Source organism: Malania oleifera, chromosome 12, assembly GCF_029873635.1.
Source record: "Malania oleifera isolate guangnan ecotype guangnan chromosome 12, ASM2987363v1, whole genome shotgun sequence".
Lineage (NCBI taxonomy): Eukaryota > Viridiplantae > Streptophyta > Magnoliopsida > Santalales > Ximeniaceae > Malania > Malania oleifera.
In genome coordinates, this window is record NC_080428.1 from 73706939 (window position 1) to 73725362 (window position 18424).

The 18424-nt window shown below is 35.1% G+C and overlaps 3 protein-coding genes across 6 annotated transcripts; 2 read left to right on the plus strand and 1 right to left on the minus strand.

The window, feature by feature from the left end:
• The first annotated feature begins 350 nt into the window (after nt 1–350).
• LOC131145234 (DNA polymerase lambda) lies at nt 351–10736 on the plus strand. Of its 4 annotated transcripts, none has more exons than XM_058094379.1 (14): nt 351–515; nt 713–850; nt 1832–2143; nt 2395–2488; nt 2580–2710; nt 3169–3231; nt 4666–4845; nt 4949–5002; nt 5557–5645; nt 7552–7642; nt 8636–8716; nt 9353–9420; nt 10177–10261; nt 10391–10736. In XM_058094379.1, exons 1-14 carry the CDS (start codon nt 405–407, stop codon nt 10487–10489), a joined length of 1596 nt encoding a protein of 531 aa, XP_057950362.1. In that variant the 5' UTR covers nt 351–404; the 3' UTR covers nt 10490–10736. The 4 variants fall into 4 exon arrangements, with proteins under 4 accessions (XP_057950362.1, XP_057950366.1, XP_057950363.1 ...); XM_058094380.1 differs by having other exon boundaries at nt 369–515; nt 713–817; XM_058094383.1 differs by lacking the exon at nt 1832–2143.
• Nucleotides 10737–11371: 635 nt separating this feature from the next.
• LOC131145237 (uncharacterized) lies at nt 11372–14976 on the plus strand. Its single transcript, XM_058094388.1, has 3 exons — nt 11372–11995; nt 12175–12273; nt 14588–14976. The coding sequence occupies exons 1-3, from the start codon at nt 11600–11602 to the stop codon at nt 14783–14785; spliced, it is 693 nt and encodes a 230-aa protein (XP_057950371.1). The 5' UTR covers nt 11372–11599; the 3' UTR covers nt 14786–14976.
• Nucleotides 14977–15373: 397 nt separating this feature from the next.
• On the minus strand, nt 15374–17978 carry LOC131145238 (uncharacterized). The gene is made up of 3 exons (XM_058094389.1): nt 17553–17978; nt 17051–17218; nt 15374–15764 (listed from the first exon to the last, which is right to left on the minus strand). Exons 1-3 carry the CDS (start codon nt 17812–17814, stop codon nt 15541–15543), a joined length of 654 nt encoding a protein of 217 aa, XP_057950372.1. The 5' UTR covers nt 17815–17978; the 3' UTR covers nt 15374–15540.
• Nucleotides 17979–18424: the final 446 nt, after the last annotated feature.

Sequence of the window (18424 nt, forward strand, 5' to 3'; positions counted from 1 at the left end):
AAAATAATATATTTTTTTAAAATTTATTAGACATAAAAAAATGCAATAATAATATATTTTTCCTTTTATTTATTTAATTTTTCTCTAAAGTAAAATCCAAGCCTAAAAAAAGAACAGAAAAAGGAAAAAGAAAGAAAAAAAAGAAGAAGAAGAAATAAGGAGAGAGCAGAGGAGGAGTGACGCGTGGAGGAGCGGAGGGCATGTGCTGTCCCCGTGCATGTTATATAACTTAATTTTAATTAAAGTACGGGGCAAAATTTAATTTTGACAAAAGCACAATAATGGTATAATCGTAATTTAACCAAAAACTGGACCTCTATATATATAGGTCGGCACTGTATGGTGGTGCCGTCTGGCTTGTACCAGAAGGCTGAAACGAGGAAGCCTGGTAGAGCAACTGTAAAATGGCGCCAAGAGCATCCAAGAATCGAAATCCCCCTTCCGATCCCCATGGAATGTTCTCCGGAATGGTCGTCTTCCTCTTCGAAAACGGAGTTCAAAGTCGCCGATTACAGGTTTTGCCGCCCATCCCTATTTAAAATTTGTGCCTAATTCCAAACCTCACGACTGAGCGAACGCACACACTTTTCTTTTACATTGCTTTCCCGCGAGAGTGCGAGACTTTCCTCTGGTTTTCGTTCATGCGAGTATGAGCTGCTGCTTGTAACTTGTTCTGTTATTGGGTTTCTTTCCATTTGTTGGCGTTCGCTAGATTTGGAAGCAGAGGCTGGCGCAGATGGGGGCTACCATAGAAGACCGCCTGTCCAAGAATGTCACTCATGTTCTTGCCGTCAACTCAGATGTTCTTCTTAAACAAGTGGGTAGGGAACGGTTGGCTCGGTTTAAAGGAGTGAGTTCGAACTCTTCCATTTTTTCTCTTCTATTTTGTGATTACAAAAGTGTTTAAATTAATATGTTTTCCTTCATCTCTTTCTTGAGATCTTAAAAGAAATGGTCTTGTGGGATGGAACTATCGATCCCTGCAGGAATGTCATGTAATGGAATATTAGGAGTCTGTTTAATATTGACGTGCATAGCTAGAAACTCATGTTGTTATACTTCTTACATATTGGATTTAATGTTTTGGACTTGGCTTTTCCAATATGTTTAGTGTGTGTTTGATAACATTAAGTGTCAAGTGCTGAATACTGAATGCAATTCTGAGTTTTTGGATCAAAATGCTCGGATTTGCATTTTTTGGGGCAAAAAAGTCTAATAAAGCCTTTAAAACCTGTTATCCAATGAACAATGGGCAGATCTCGTGCAAGTAATTTAGAAGTAGCTAAGAGGTTTGCCCATGGTTACCAGAAAACAGAAAACCCTAGCAAACCGCGAGTTGGTACATAAATTCTAAAACACTGTATATTTTTGTTCCAGAGTGCTAAAAATAAAATGATCCACAGTTTGAGTTCAATAATTTTCACATAATATATTGTTTAGTACTTAAATTTGATAATTATTGCATCATAATTCTACGTTCAGTCATTATTAATATATTTTACAGAAGAAAATCTCTTCTAGATTAGAAACACCTCAAATCCTTCCTGTGTTTTTGGTAACAGTGGGCTGTTTACTGAATAAGACCACTTCATTAAATTTTAAACCATTACGAGTTCTATTCAGAGGCTATTAAGTGCAAACAAATGGGGCTTTAGTTGTCCATTTTCGAACTTCCAGCCCCCTTATTTAATTAATTTTCATGTGTTTGTATCTTAATTCACTTGTGGAAAACTGAAATCACACGAGTACAAGTGCATGTTATAGAGGTGTGTTAATCTATCTCCTGATGATATTTTGAGTGCTAATGGTTGATATTGACCACTTCTTGCAGAGTGTTCTAACTTATCAGTGGCTAGAGGATAGCTTGAGCCTTGGGGAAAAAAAATCTGAGGGTTCATATTATCTAAACTTGGAATTAGAAAGAAATGTTGCAAAGAACAATTCCAATGCCGATGAACCATCACAATGCAAGAAGATTAGACCCTCTCTTGAAGATTCCAAAATTGTAAATGCCCAAAGTAGGAATAGCACAAGTCATACTAGTTCTTATACACCAGCTTCTTCCAGAGACTCTCGAGACTCATCTCACTCACCAAGTGCACAAACCAGTTGTCCTGATACCTCAGATTCGCTGAATAAGACTGTACGATTTATAAACTGTTCAGATTTTATTTTTGGAACTTCAATGAATCTTGTCTCCCGTCTCTCCCTATTGTCATGCTTGCTTTTTCAAATTTCACATGCACTGTGGTTTTAAGTGCTTTTTTTTTCAAGGGGAGGCAGGAATTGATGCTTTGGTGGCACTAATAATTACTGCATTGTATTAGTGCTTCAAAGTTCAATATTTACTGCACAAGCGTGTTTGACTGTGTGGTTCCATTGCTTGTTTATAAGGTCGAAGCATTGCACCAGCAACTGCCGTACAATCCCCCAGATTTAAACAGAAATATCACTGACATATTTGGAAAGCTTACCAACATATACAGAGGTGAATTTTTATTCATCCTTAGTTGCATTCCTGTATCTTTATCTTTTTCTTTATTTGGAAACTGATTGGATCTTGTTATTTCTTATCATAGCTCTGGGCGATGACCGGAGGTCATTTAGCTATCACAAAGCTATAGCAGTAATTGAAAAATTGCCTTTTAAAATTGAAAGTGCAGACCAGGTCAAGGACCTGCCCACGATTGGAAAGTCAATGAAGGATCATGTAAGTAACAAGAATGATTTTTAATGAGATGATTAACATTATACTGTTATTAACTAAGTGGCTTGTCCTCTTAAAGTTTGTGTCTGTTAAGTTGCTTCTTTGCACGGGCAAGTCTATTGGAGCATTTTATTTATACCAAAAAAAAAATTTTCTCATCTCTTTTCTTTCTTTTAAGCCACCTCCTTTTTTCAGGCTTGACTGATGGTAGTAAGTTTTTGCCCTCCTGTTCTCATGTGGTTTCTTATTCTATAAAACATGTTCAAGAGATGTAGTCCAAATATGGAGGAATTTATGCTGTACAGCATGGGTATGGCTACGCACATGGTGTTTGTCCTAGGAATAGATAAGCAAGGCTTTATTCTTTCTTTCCTAATGTTGAGAGTGCTGTCTTGCATAACATTATATTTGAAAAGTTACCTTAAAAAAATTACAGATGCCTCTATGGTGTTTGACTGCAGATTCAGGAGATAGTGTCTACTGGGAAGTTATCCAAGCTGGAGCACTTTGAGACTGATGAAAAGGTGTTGCAAAACTTCTTTAATAAAGCTGAAGTTTTGCTATTCTGTAATGCCAAATGCACTAATATTTTGCATATTTTACTTTTTGGTTTAATTATTGCATCTATATGCATGTCAATTCAATGTGATTTCTTTTTTATTTGGATTTTTTGTATCCACACTGTGTCCTAACCAATAATCAAGGATCTTATGTTTTCATTGATTCTTCCCAAGTCTTCATTGGGTATATATGATTTTATTTGAATGCTTGCACACGTGTGTGAAAATTCTGGATGAATCTCGGAGAGCATAAGATTGCAGATACAAATTGATACAGTTCCAGCATGTGTTTGCAGAACATGAACAAATACAAACACCCACATACACAGAGGACTTCTGTGCATGTTTTTTTAAGTGGGTAATTATGTTACCCCTCCCTCCTCTCCTAAAGGAAGTTGATCCCTTGCCCCTCGCGTGGAGGGCTCAAAAACAAGCTAATAGTTCTCATGCCATGCTTATAAAATTGCAGATCTTTCGCTAATTGGTGATTCTTCCTAAGCTCTCTCACATATTTTATTGAAGATGAATGACTGAAAGCATAAAAGCATAAGATGGCAAACAAGTTTTGTACACAACAGACTAAATCCATATACATTCAACAATTATATTGTTATCCATTGGAAGAAACTTGTATTTGTTCCTATACTCCCTCCCTTCCTGTCTCCTCCTCCTCCTAATCCCGCACTGCGCTTGGGGGGGTGGGGGGTGGGGAGGGTGAGAGGCACATATTTGAGAGGTTAGGTAGAATCACTTAAAGATTAAGATTGCATATAAGATCTGTGGATGGCAAACCAAATCAATATAGATGCAACACATGCACAGAACACACACAAAAATTGTGCATATATATATATATATTGTGAATATATTTACTTCCATCATCCTCCTGAGGGAAGTTGAAACCTGGCTTCCCCTACCGTAGCTTGTGGGGTGCGGGGGCAGCTGAGGACAAGCAAATAGGTCTTAATATGATGCTTATAAAATTGAAGACCTTTTGCTTTTTAGTGATTATTCCCTATTTCTGTCATTCTGAACAGATTTGAATAAGTGAGAGCATAAAAGCTTAAGATGGAAAGTAAGTTCAATGCAAATATTTAGGATCTAATACTTTTTTTTCCCCTTCTCCTGGGGGCTGCAGCAAGGAATTTGTGCTTAGTGATTCTTCCCATCTTTTCAATCTCTTCCTCCCTACCTCTTCCAATCTTGATGCTCCCAATTCTGTATGTGTCTGTGTACTTTGCACACTGTTAGTTCTTCTCAAATCCTCTTTGTTTTTTGTTGTAAAATCAAAATTACTTTGTTTTTCCATTGTAAATACTATTCTGCCTGTTTTTATGTTGTTTTTTTCTTGTCATATTTATAATAATTAACTTTGGATTCTTGTTTTGAATAATGTAGGTAAAGACAATTACTCTATTTGGAGAAGTTTGGGGGATCGGCCCAGCTACTGCTTTGAAACTGTATGAGAAAGGCCACCGCACGCTAGATGATTTGAAGGATGAAGATTCATTAACCAATGCACAAAAGCTGGGTTTGAAATATTTTGATGATATTAAGGAGAAGATTCCACGTCATGAGGTCTGACCTTTCCATTTCTATAAAATCACACTTGCCATATTGTGGAAGTTGTCAGATCTATTTTGCCTCAAAGATACTTCTCATTCTCTTTTTGATTGCCTAGGTTCAAGAGATGGAACATCTTTTACAGAAGGCTGGGGAAGATGTTTTGTCTGGGGTAAGCACTACATTTTTGTCTATGGACTACAATAGACATGGAATTTAACTTACTTTGTTTATAATCATGAGTGGAGTCGTTTACTAAAAATGCACACACTGAAAAGTGAACCTGAACTGAGTTTACAATCAATATTTTGGTTTCTGTTTGAAAGTTCAAAACTTTGGAGGGAAAAGGCTTTTGCACTATGAAGGCATTGGCCAATTAGAAAACCGAAAACCCTACTTAATGAATGAACAACTGGATTATTTTACTGAACTTGGTTAGTCAGTAATAAGATGCATAAATTAATTCCAGAATCAGTTTTTGTCCAAAATCAAATTGAGAAAAATATTTTCAACTGTCATTGTGGATATTCTGCCTGGAAAACTCTGTCTTGTCCAATGTGACACATGCTGGCGTACTTGTAGGTTCTATACATTTCAACATTCATTTGTTTGTGACTTAAAAGTACATAAGGTGGCAGTTGGATGTAAGCGTCGTGCAATAAATTATTGTTAGACATACTTCTATGAATGATCCTCATTTGTTGTCACAATATTTTTATGTTGAAGGTGGTGGTTTTATGCGGAGGATCATTCCGGCGTGGAAAAGCTTCCTGTGGGGATTTGGACATCATAATTACACATCCTGATGGGAAAAGGTGTGCATTGTTTAATTGGTTCACTCTCTTTATGCATTGATAGATTTTGAGGGTATGTTTTCTTTTCTTGAAAAGAGTGTAAAAATCGTCAGAAATATATTATAGAGCACAAAATGGGAGTGATAAAAAGGACAACCAAAGATATAAAACAGCTCCAGGCAAAAAATCAGAACTGCCTGAGAATGTGCTGTGTTTCCTTTCTTTTGTCTGTTTTTTCTTGATAAAGTGAAGATGATGGAAGAAATTTGAAGCAAATTAGAGCATATTTGACAATTATTTTATTTTATGTTTCTAAATACAGTAAACAAAACAAAATCCAGAAATATATCTGGTTTCGACTTTTGAGAACTACTTTTTCATGTGCATTTTTAAACAGATTGATATTAGGAAATATTTGAAAGTTAGAGCTCGTTTGGTTTAGGATTTAAAAATTAGTTATTGTAATGTTTTGAAAATGAAAACAAGGGATTATTATCTTGTATTTTTTATGCTTAAAAATGCATTTAGTTAGCTGTCTCTGAAATCGTTTTTGAAAATTTTTTTAAAAAAAGGAACTGCTTTTGATTAAGATTGATCCAATTGGAAATTTTTGATAAAATAATAATAACAACAATAATACTATTAAAAAGTGGGTTATACTCCATACCCTGTGTTTTCATTGCATATGAAAAATTGTACTCGAGAATATAGGGAACACCCTAAAATTGTTTCCTAAAAATCTATACTTTTTAAGGGTATTCTTGATTTGTTTCTGAAAAGGATTTTTTGAAAACACTTGTGCAAAAACACGAATTTAAGTATGTGTGTGTAGTTTTCTTGTGTTAGGATTATGTATGTCAAGAGGTTTTTTTTGTAAAATTTGTGTATTCTATGGATCATATCAACCCAATTTGGAGGTTTACATCAAAGAATAGGGCTAATGGTTTATTGGGCCCGAAAGCCAAATGTGCTTAATTAGTTAATTGTTTAAGTATGTGTGTGTAGTTTTCTTGTGTTAGGATTATGTATGTTAAGAGGTTTTTTTTGTAAAATTTGTGTATTCTAGGGTGATGTTTGTAAAGGTAATGTAGTTTTAGGGGTATGTGTGTAATTTCATGTGTTAAAAGGCTTTCTTGTATATAGTGTGTGAAAGTCATGTCGTATGCAGTTGATGTTGAATTTAAATTGGAGTGGTAATGAGTTTACCCCTTGCATCACCTCTCTTCTCTCTTCCTCTTCCTTTCTCTCTTCAATTTCTTCTTATTTCTTGCATGGCTGAAGACCAGCAATGCTGCCCCTGCATTACTTATCCAAATGGGTATTTATTTTCTGAATTTTCAAGAACAGGATACATCTACTGAAAGTTGAACAGATATTAGAGATGTATGCCTTATAGATAACAAAATTTTTTTAAGAGCCCATATTCCTTGATGCCACAATTAGGGTATGACACAGTTCACTTCTCTAGGGGACATCCCAATGGTTAAACCTTGAGACTTCCATGTTGGAGCTCTTTGGCTTGAATCCTGGGAGGGGTATGGGATTGTAGATGGGCTAACTCTCATTGTGCGCTTCCAGTTGACCAGAAGAAATGCTTCAAACTTCGATTGCACATTGTCACCGAATCCATTAACATGACAAATTTTCATATCCTAGTGAATTCCCTTAGCACATGAAAGAATGGAAATTTCTTTTGTTGTTGTGGCAGAAGAAGCTTATTGTATATTCTAATGCTATTTCTCAAGGTTCTGTAGATTTATTGCCTTTTTACATAATCTTTGATTTCATGATCGCCATAAGGTCAACATGGGCCACATGGCAACTATTTTTTATTTCCCAAATTTCTTAACTTAGAACAGCCTTTTCTCACCATTTAGTTTCTGATGTTAGTTCCAGAAGGCTGAACAATTCTTCATTGTGCTTTCAGTCATAGAGGCTTTCTTCCAAAATTTGTCGAGCATTTAAAGGACATGACGTTTTTGAGGGAGGATTTGATCTTTAGTATTCACAGTGAGGAGGTAATGTGATCTTACTTTCATCCATATGATTTTTCCTATAAACTTTTGTGGTTTTACACATCTTAGTGGTTTATAGGAAAATATGATAAAGCTTTGGTGAAAATGCCTACTGGAAAATTGATTTGCTTAGTGTCTTCCTTTTATGGTGTGTTGAGAAGCAGAGTATGGTCTTCGAATTCTGAAATATATATCTGTTAAGAATATGACCTTGTATTCTTTTGTGCCTTGGTGTTCAATGTCATGAAATGTTTAGTTAAATCATCATCAGACCATGGTTTTATGTGCATGCATTCAAGAAATATTGTGGAATACTTTTTTGCCCCTTAATTTCATCTAAACCCTTAATTATGAGTTTTGAACTGTTTTGTTGGATTTATCCAACATTTGAGAACTGGGATTTGCCTAGCATTGTGAGAATCAGCCTAGATAATATTAGCATTCAGTTATTTCAGTTTGGTCTGTAAAGTCCAGAATTGTAATCAGTAATTGTCATGGTTTTTGTCACAGGAAAAAATATTTGAAATTTACAAGAGGATGTAGGTATTATTTGCAAACTGCCAGGAGATGTTTGCCGACCCCTGAAATACTTGAATGCCTGTTAGTTGGACTAGTGGTAGCTCACCCATTGATTGTAAATTGATTCACTGACATGTTTGAGTTTAACTTTTAGGCATCTGACTTTCTTTTTGTGAGCAGGATGGTCATCCATCCATCTCATTCCTTTCATAAATTAAAGTCAATCAACACTATGATCAAAGAAATTTGGAACTCTAAATAAAGTCTCAAGAAATTTTTATCTTAATGTACTCTCTTTTTCCAAACTACAAAATTACTGTGTACCAAAACCTTTTCTTTATGACTTAGTTATGACATGCTATGCAGTGTTTTGCTGGACTACTCTTCTATCATGCATTTGACTAATCTGTTTCTTTTCTGTTTCATGCTTACCATGCACACTCTTTACAAATGATTTAACAATGTAATTGTGCACAGGATACCGATTCCGGGGTTGATACATATTTTGGGTTTTGTACATATCCTGGTCGAGAGCTGCGGCATCGCATTGATTTTAAGGTAACTTGCAGCTACCTTATTGCACTAAAAGTCAGGGGTTACACAGTCTATTAGTACTCAAAATGAAAAGAGAGGAAAAGAAAGAGGGAAAATGGGGTAAGCATGTTGTCCTTTTAAGTCAAAAAAAATATGGATGGAACTGATAAATCTTGTCATGGAGCATGGTCAGGGTAGCTGGGGATTTCTTATTCAGGAAAAAGAATTCATATATGGATGATTCTGTATACACTCCATTTTGTGGTCTTCTGGGTTGTTAGATGTGAGTCCTTTTCCTCATTTGTCTTGCTGCCAACCCACAAAAGTTTCCTGCAATTCTCTTCAAGAAGATATATGCCGCCATTTGAGATGAGATAAAAGTTGACCACCAATTGATTGTGAAAATTGGAGTTGTTTATTGCGATTTATGCACATATGAAAGAGTTTCACAGGTCTGAGATGTGATTCTAGAGGCAACTGTAGCATTAAGCAGAATGTTGCCATGTTGATAGATTCTTAGTGCTTCAAAAGACACCTAGACATGTAATAGTTAACCTGCCAAGATATATCTTTGATCTTATGCTAATATTGACAAACATTAAGAACCAGAGTTGCATTCAGCTGATTCTGTTACATGCTAAAATGTCTTATAATTTACAGGTATATCCGAAAGACATATATGCATTTGGACTAATAGCATGGACTGGGAATGATGTACTAAATCGGAGGTATGTATAATTTTTGGATTATTTTAAGCTGTACAAGTATATTTTATGGATTTCAAGTTATCTGTCACAGAGATGTGATACATTCACAGGGTCTATTTTCCTTGTAGGATTTTCATGATTTTGTCAGTTTTTTAATCAGTAATTTTGTCAGATTTATGGGATTGTGGATGTTTGTATCTGTACGGAAAACATCAGTGATTCATTCATGAAGAAAGCAAAAAATAAAATGGTGGTTAGATGCAATGTTGACAATTGAGAATGCCACCACTATGGTTTTAAAACTTAGATCAGATCTAACGTTTGGATTCAACTAGAACTTTTGATCCTGGGCTGGCACAGTCAAGCCCCCATATATGGAAATGTGATGAACTGGAGACCTTGCAGATCTTGAGAGTGCTAGTTACCACTAATAAGTATACCGTTAATTAATAAAGAATCAAACACTTTCCTGTTTTTATTTTTCAGTATTGTTTCACTCTTATTATTATTAATAGTAGTAGTAAACTTAAGCAATATGAAAAAAAAAATTGTTATAATTATTTTTTACTCTATTTGGCTAAAATTATGGCCAGCATTTTTGTAATATTACTGGATATTATTGTAAGGGCTAACTATTCACATCCCACCCATGGCTTTTCATCTCTTAATTATCTTTCTATAGTTTTTGATAAATTTAAACTTTCCTTGTGACTATTTGGATTGAGAAAACAGATCAAGGCAAATAAAATTTTAGGGGCATGTGGTGTTTGGGTGCAGGTTGCGACTACTAGCAGAATCCAAAGGATATAAGCTTGATGATACGGGCCTGTTTCCAGCCACTCAAGGTTCTGGGGGTAAACGGGTAAGGCGTTGGTTTAGGGTTCCCTCTTTTTACCTCTACCTATACCTAGTGCCTATTCTTTCATATATGCATATATTAGGGAAACGGGTGGCGTATGTTGGTTTACTTATTATTTATTTTTTGCTGTAGGGAACGAGGGCTAGCAAGAGTATGAGTTTTTATACAGAAAGGGAGGTGTTTGAATTCTTGGGATTTCCTTGGCTTGAACCACATGACAGGAATCTGTGAGGAATGTTTAGCTTTTATGTATATTAATGTTGTATATATTGGAATGTATAAAAGGCAGGCTTGTTTTTTTTTGGTCTAAACTTATATACAAGATACTAGATGAGAGTTACTGTGAATGCCTCGGGCATTTTTTTTATAAGTTGTTTTCATTTTCTATGTCAAGTGTAATGTTTTCATTTTCTATGTCAAGTGTAAATATGGATAAATGGTATTATTAATTAATTGATTGATTGATTGAAGGGAAAAACCTATGGGAGCATCAAAAGGCGACAATTTTTACTATTTCCATTCCTAAATTCCGAAAAGAATATAAATCCAGCTTTGGAAACTGGGATCTATCATCTGCTCTCTTTTCAGGGAAGGTCCATATTGGGCGTGATGGTTGTTTTATATTATAAAATGGAATTGAATCAGCATAAAATATAATAAAAATATAAAAAGAATTAATGGAAAAATTGAATGATAGATTTGATTCTATTTCATCCAATTTCATTCATAATAAGGATTTATTTAAAGTAAGGATTTTATTTGAGAAAAAAAAAAAAACAAAAAAATGAAGGAGATTTATATTTTCATTTGCTTTTATTTATATTAAATATTGTTAAAAATATTAATTTATTTTAATATAACGAAAAATAAAACGTTAGTGACTTGTAAAAGTAAAATTGTACTAATTGATTTAGTATATAATATATATATTTTAAAATTTTTTCTTCACTAGTGAAAAGTGAGTTCCTTTAATGTTTTTATCTTTTGCTAATATATTTTGAGACCTAAAAGAATCTGAAAGCACATTAGTAGGCTATAACTTAAAGAAGTGGATGCTAATTAAGATGAGTAGATAACAACAAAATGAAAATTTTGTTTTATTTTATTTTATAGAATTATCAAGAGGGGAAAGAAGAAGTTTTGAATATAGCTAATTTAGGTGAGAAAGTCTACTGTTTTAGCTAATTTAAAATTTCTTAAGAGCTTTTTGCAAAGAAAAACAAATGTTACCATCCCTTTACTTCGGTACTTTATGATAACAGTCCAGTTCTGCACAGGCTTTAAAGGCAGTTTGATTTCTCTCAGCGCGGAGACGAGAGAGAGAGAGAGAGAGAGAGAGAGATGGGGGTAGCATCCCTGGGTTTATCTCTTGTTCCCTTGACACTTGACTCACCCTCCTGCTTCTCTTCTTCACCTCCTCCCTTCCATTCGTCTCGATGTACTTCTTCTTCTTCTTCAACAGCTACTGTGTTGTGTTCGGGTCCCTTTTCATACAACAGAAGCTCTATTGATGCCAAATCCAGAGTCTTCCCTTCGGTAATAAGCAGGAGCAGAGGACTACCCTACCTTTACCTTACGGTCTCCTCATTTCCAGTATTCTCTAAACGGCAGGTCTGCAGGGCAGCTTCTGAGGATGATGACGAGACTGATGATACCGATGTGTCTGATGAGGATTTTGATGTTGACGCGGTTAATGAGTACAAGTTTCCCGACCCCATTCCTGAATTCGCCGAAGCTGTAATCTCTCTCTCTCTCTCTCTCTCTCTCTCTCTCTCTCTCTCTCTCATGACCCACTTCATTTTTACATTGAAAAATTGTAAGCTAAGCACCTTTAGAGTCTTCCCATTTTTTTTTTCAATGTTGATTTTCCAAGTTTTTTTATATTCACTTTCTCGTTTTATTTGTTTGGTACTTAGGAGACGGAAAAGTTCAAGACCCATCTCCTTAAAAGCCTCTCAAAGAGAGAAGATATCTTTGGAGATTCGGTTGAAGAAATTGTAGAAATTTGCACCGAGGTATTTCCATTACATACTCGTGCTTGCGTTCTGTTTGTGGAAATGCTCGTTTCACCTCTTTATAAGATATATTTGTGCTGAACATTCGGCTGGAACTATGGAATATTTGTGGCAACATTTGCATTTTGTAGATACTGTTAAAAACCAAAATATCGATTTCTAGTCATAAGAGGTATGGAATTGGAAAATGAAGATTAACTTTGGCAAAATTTTGATTATATCTAAAACATAATTATTTTGTGAAATTTTATGGAACTTGAATTGCAAGCGTACTTAACAAGAATGTCTGAGCACATACATTGTGCTTAATTGAGTTGGATTGATATTTCATATTACTGAAAGTGTAATAGTGGCGGCAAAAGAGAACAAGTAAATAAAACCCTTAATCCTTACTAAAAGGTAAGAATCCAGCTAATTCTCTCCCTTCCTTCTCTCCCTCTGTAAACTTCTTTCTTCTTGTACATTTTTAATGTGATGTTATTTTCTTATTCTCTTATATACAGCATGCCTGCTTCTCTACCAATTCTACAGTTTGACATAAATCATGAGATTGCAATCAATGAGACCATTTTAATAAGTAGAAGAGTGAATACCATAATCCTTTATTTGTTGGATTTTGGTTGTGTCCATTTAAAGATCAATAGTTTTGCTTGTTTTTTCATCTATTCAGCTCACACTTGATTTTGAGAATAATGTTTTTCTTTGTTGTTGTCACCTTCTTGCTAAATTTACTAGTTGGTAGAACATTATGGATAATTTGATGTATGAACTTTTCTTCATTGTTATCTGGATGTCCAAAAATATCTGATGTTGTCAGACTGATGCGTGATTTATATCATATCACGTATGGCATGAGCATTAACTGCATATTGGTGGGGAGTGTAAACTAGAAGAAACGAGCTGAATTAAGGTAAGACTGGTATTGCCTTATTGGGATGTTTGGGCTTGGCTGGATTACAATTGATATGTTTACGGTTTATGGTTGTATTAAGCTTGAACCAAGCTTGGGTAAGCTTCTTCAAGCTTGGCTTGGAATGAGTTTTCATGACTCAAGCTTAAGCTAACTTGGCTCAGTTATCACATTTGCATATCGGATGCTGATGGGGAATATTGGTAGGAGATGAAGACGACAACTCTATGCTGTTCTCACCAGATTTAATTTTTTTTTAATCACTATTTGAGTTGATTATACTAAATTTGATATCCAAGAGAGTAACTTGAGGTTTTGGGTCTTCACATTGAAAAGAATGGGAGACATGAGACAGCATTCTTTTGTAGAGAAGGATGCTGAATTTGTACCAGATTGGGGCTTCTTATGGTGTATATTTAATAAAACCTATAACTGCTCTTGATTTTTTTTTTTTGGGGATGATGATTTGAGTTTTGCTATTTGTCACATGAAACCGTCGAAAGAAAATTTTCATGAGTAATGTGAATTCCCATGATTTATTGGAATTAGTTGATTGTTTCACGCTCAATAAAGTTTACCAAATCATGGGATTCCAAAAAACTTGTGAAAAAAAGTCAATTAATTCTAACAAATAATGGGATTCCGTGTAACTTGTGAAAATTTCTTGTGCTGGTTCTCTTGTGATGAACAGAGTTATCCTTCCTCATTAACGCTTTTTACATTGTAAAATCATTAGAAAGAAATTCCTTCTTTAGAAATCTTTGTTGTAGTGTGCCAATAGCTGCTGAAACTAACAATCCTGTCCAGTAGGAATCATAGTATATCACATTTAGGTGTCTGCACTGGAATAGAGTAGCGTCTCCCCATTGTAAAATAAGAAGAAAATTAGAGCCCTCCAGGCAACACCACTTCACCATACGCCTGAGCAGAGAGCTACACTCATCTGTAAAAGGAGGGCTCAAAAAATATGCAGGTCAGGTGTTGTGAAGGTTCCCATGGTGGCCAGGTTATCAGCAAAACATTCCCCTTCAAAAGGCTGCTGAAGGAGGGAAGACCAATTCTGCCCCCAAAAGGCTTTACAATCTGTTGCTTAAGGATCTTACTCGTGGAACATATTTTTGAATTTACATCACAGATTGTTAAACTACCTTGCATATTTATGCTAATGGGATGACTTTTATTAGGCTGTGGTGTCAGATAATTTTTATCACTTTAATTTTCTCTTCTCATTCAAATGTTCCCATTTCTGGAAAAAAAAAAATCTCAGCTAACTTTTGGTAGCAACTTCTAGTTTATGGGGGATTAGACCTACTGTATCTTTTTCTGAATGCAATTTGTGTTAGATGCTTTTCGTTGAACCATACAGACACCTGACCCTGCCCTGTGTGATAATTTTATAAACAGATCTTGGGTACCTTCTTCCACGCAGAGTATGGTGGTCCTGGCACACTATTGGTGAACCCCTTCATGGACATGGCTGAGACTATAAACAAAAAGGGCTTGCCTGGAGGACCACAAGCTGCGCGTGCTGCAGTTAAATGGGCCCAAAATCATGTTGACAAGGATTGGAATCAGTGGACTGGTGCTGATAGTGATCAATAGGGGCAGACCTTGTTGTATTGTCGTAGGCATTGATAATTATCAGAGCTGTTGAGCAGAAGTTTTGGAACTTATTCTGCAGATCTTGAGCTTCTTGGTAAATTTTTTGCAAAATTTATCATGAATTTATAAATCCAGTGAGATGATGAATGTATTTGACTATAGATTGTCAATACAATGGAAATTATGGACAACTACCCCTGGACATCCATTAGTCTGCAATCATTGGCTGGTCATTTATTTCCTGATCTTCCACTATTTCCTGTTGCTTGGAAAAACTAAATCCCATTACTGTAATTTTAGACTAATCTTCCAGTGAGTAGAACTAACCAAAATTTTTTATCTCAGCCCGCTGAAAGGGGATTAAGGAATATGCAATCAAGTGAACATTTCTATATCATTAATGGTTTTGCAACTGATCTGTTAAGCCCATAACGTAGGGAGGCATTGGTTTCCTTGAGATGGTTCATAAGCTATAAGCATTTGGGTTTCACTGAGATTGTCCTGAAGTCTTCTTTGCTGGCAGAGTGAGATAAACATGGCAACAGTATACAACTAGATTTAAAATCATACAACAGTAGAACATAGCTCTTCATCAAAGGGTAACACAATTTGAATTCCAAGAATTTTACTCACTGCATTCAGATTTACAGAGACTATATTTTGGGTTAGCGTTAACAACAAATTCATGTAAAAAATGTCAAGGTGGCCGAAAACAAAAAAATAAAAAAAATAAAAAATTAGTGTGTGAAGTTAAATCATAAATCTGATTGCTTCCGACCAAACAACTCATCCCTGTCAATGAAACGCTCAAGCATTTCTTCATCTCGCAAAACTAGGCAATCTTCCTCCTTTCCAAACCAGTTATAGCGTCGCTTGGCAATATAGTCATAAACAACATCCCTAGCTGGAGTAGGGATTATCAAGAATGAGCTCAGAGCAGAGTATGGCAAGGGCAGGTAAGATAGAACCCTCAGTGCAGCTGTGTAATTAACATATATCACAGAACTAATGAGCGCCTAAGAATGATAGAACCCTTAATGCAGGTGCATAATAAATATAAATCACAAAACTAATGAGCGTCTAGTTAATCCAAATAACGATGGAACTCTTAGTGCAGCTGCATAATTAATATAGATCACAAAACAAATGAGGACCTAGTTAATCCACAAAACATCAAGGGTGAGCAGAATGAATATAATCTGCATTTTCAGACATGATCAAAGCTGCTAGCAGCCTAAAACTGAAGTCTTCAAAATGTGAACTGAAAAACAAAAAAGGAATCAAGTTAAAAATTTCTAGGAAGGTATAGAATTTGTTGTTGCACAAACACAAACACAAACAGAAGCTACTCACGAGTCACCTCTTGCAGTTTCATTAAGTTCACACTAGAACATAAGTTTTGAAATCTAATAAGTAAATAAAATAATTATCATAGCTTCTATTTTTATTGTAATATTGTTATTTTGCATTTTTTTTTTGTAATTTTATTATTTTAATCACATTTTTTAACTATTATTTGATTCAAGGACAAAAATGAGCATATATTCAATCAAGTTTTTAATTTATTTAGTTTTAGAAATATTAACCAAATAGGTTATTGATTTCGGTTTCTATTTTTTGTTTTTGGTTTTTAGTTTTTTACTAGTCTTAATTTTGATACTTCTTGACAATGATACAAAATCGTACTTAGCTCTCTGTTTTTTTTTCAACGAAAATCATGATGTCTCCTGCTGACAGATGAGGATGTTGATTACCGAGATTACAACATTTTTAAGCCATATGGTTGAAGAAATCATGTAACACAAGCCAAGTAATGCCATGCCGAGCTATTCTCAGAAAATGGCTTCTCAAAAGTCACAAAGGAAAACTATTGACTTTGATTACCATTCTGAAAAAAAGCTGAAGATTGTGATTAACAAGTGTCCATTTATTGGTGCTGAACTAAAAACAGCAAGCAAGAACTTCTCATCACTAGGATCTACCTTGAATGCCAAATTGGAAAGATCATAAAGAAACAGGAAAGATCATAAAGAAAGAGCCAAATTTTTTTATTTTTAAAAAAACAAATTAACTAGGAGCACAAACTGAGATATAAATGCGCACGCACAGAGACAAACACACACAAATCTTCTTGTGGTATAAGCCTATATAGTTTTCAGAGCACAGGAAATTGCAACTGCACAAATCAAGCTAAAGATAATGCTGTTCAAACAGAAGAAAGAGACGTTTTACAGATAAAATAAAGAAGAAAAGACGAGGCCTAACCAGTGGATCCTTGGTGATATAAACCCAGGCCTTCAATGAACAAAAAGCGGCGGAGAACATCTTCTCTGTCCACGCCACAAAGCTTCATGTAAGGTTCAGCTGCCTTAGACTGAACGCAACAGAACTTGATTTTCTTATGCTTGTCCGCATTGATAACCCATTTCACCCCTTCAACCACACAAGCAAAGATCGTTACAAAAACTATATTAACATTTCGCACATGATTATAAATATATTTGCGAGTATGTTTATGAACACGGACATAAAAGATTCTAGGGTTCTTTAAATTTACACAAAGCCTAAAAAATGACCGAAAAGAATCTGTGAATTTTCGGATCATTTTCCACTAATATCAACCAATTTTCAGTTGGATGGTAAAAGAAAACTAAATGAGCATTTCATTCGGTGTGAAATGAACTGGAGAAAAAGAATACCCAATAAACAGGGAATGAGAAGAGCGCAAGAAGAAAAGAATTAATAGAAATATATGTAAACATTATACCTTTGTGACAGAGGTGGCAGACACCATCATAGACGACGACACGGGGCTGAATGAGAGAGGGAATAACGGGCTCGGCCGGGGAAGGGGTGGATTCGGCGAACAGCAGATCATCTCCGGCTACGTCGGTAGAGCCACCGGCTGCACGAAGGCCCGATGACGGCGATGACGATGATGATGGTGATAACGAAGAAAAGAAGCAATACCTCAAATAAGAAGTTATTCTTGTTAAGTTCTGAACTCCTCTCGTCAACGTCGTCGTCATCCTCTGCACCTCACCTTTTCTTCTTCTTCTTCTTCTTTGCAGAGTTCTTGGAGAATCTCTTCCCTGTTCGGAAATGGGGAGTAGGGCTGATGAAATGATCGACGGTGATAATCCAATGCCGTTGCTGACCGTCCATCATAGGTTAATACCGACACCCTTTAAATTTGCTATAATTATGTACTAATTATTGAAACTTCTTGTTTTAAAATGAAATTACGAATAATTAATGATTGATTAATACTGTTGTTTAATTGAAATTTAAGTTAAAAATGAAATACCTTGGTTCCAAAACAGAACTATATGCAATTGTTAAATTTTGATGGCCGGATCAAATTCTTATCCATCTTTCGAAAAACTTTAGATTTAAATTTATACTGAATTTAGATAAGATGTAATATAAAATTATATTAAAATTTGTTTAAATTTATCCAAAGCCTGTGCTCTCAAGTAGAGCAAGAGTCAAATGTGTTACTCGAGTCATATGAATCCTTTTGTATAGTAAACAAAATTGATAAGAAATTACATCCAAATTTCTGAATAAAAAATTATAGATCTTTTTCTAATCTTTAAGTTTTGATCGTTTGATTTGATGACATAGCTTAACCTCATG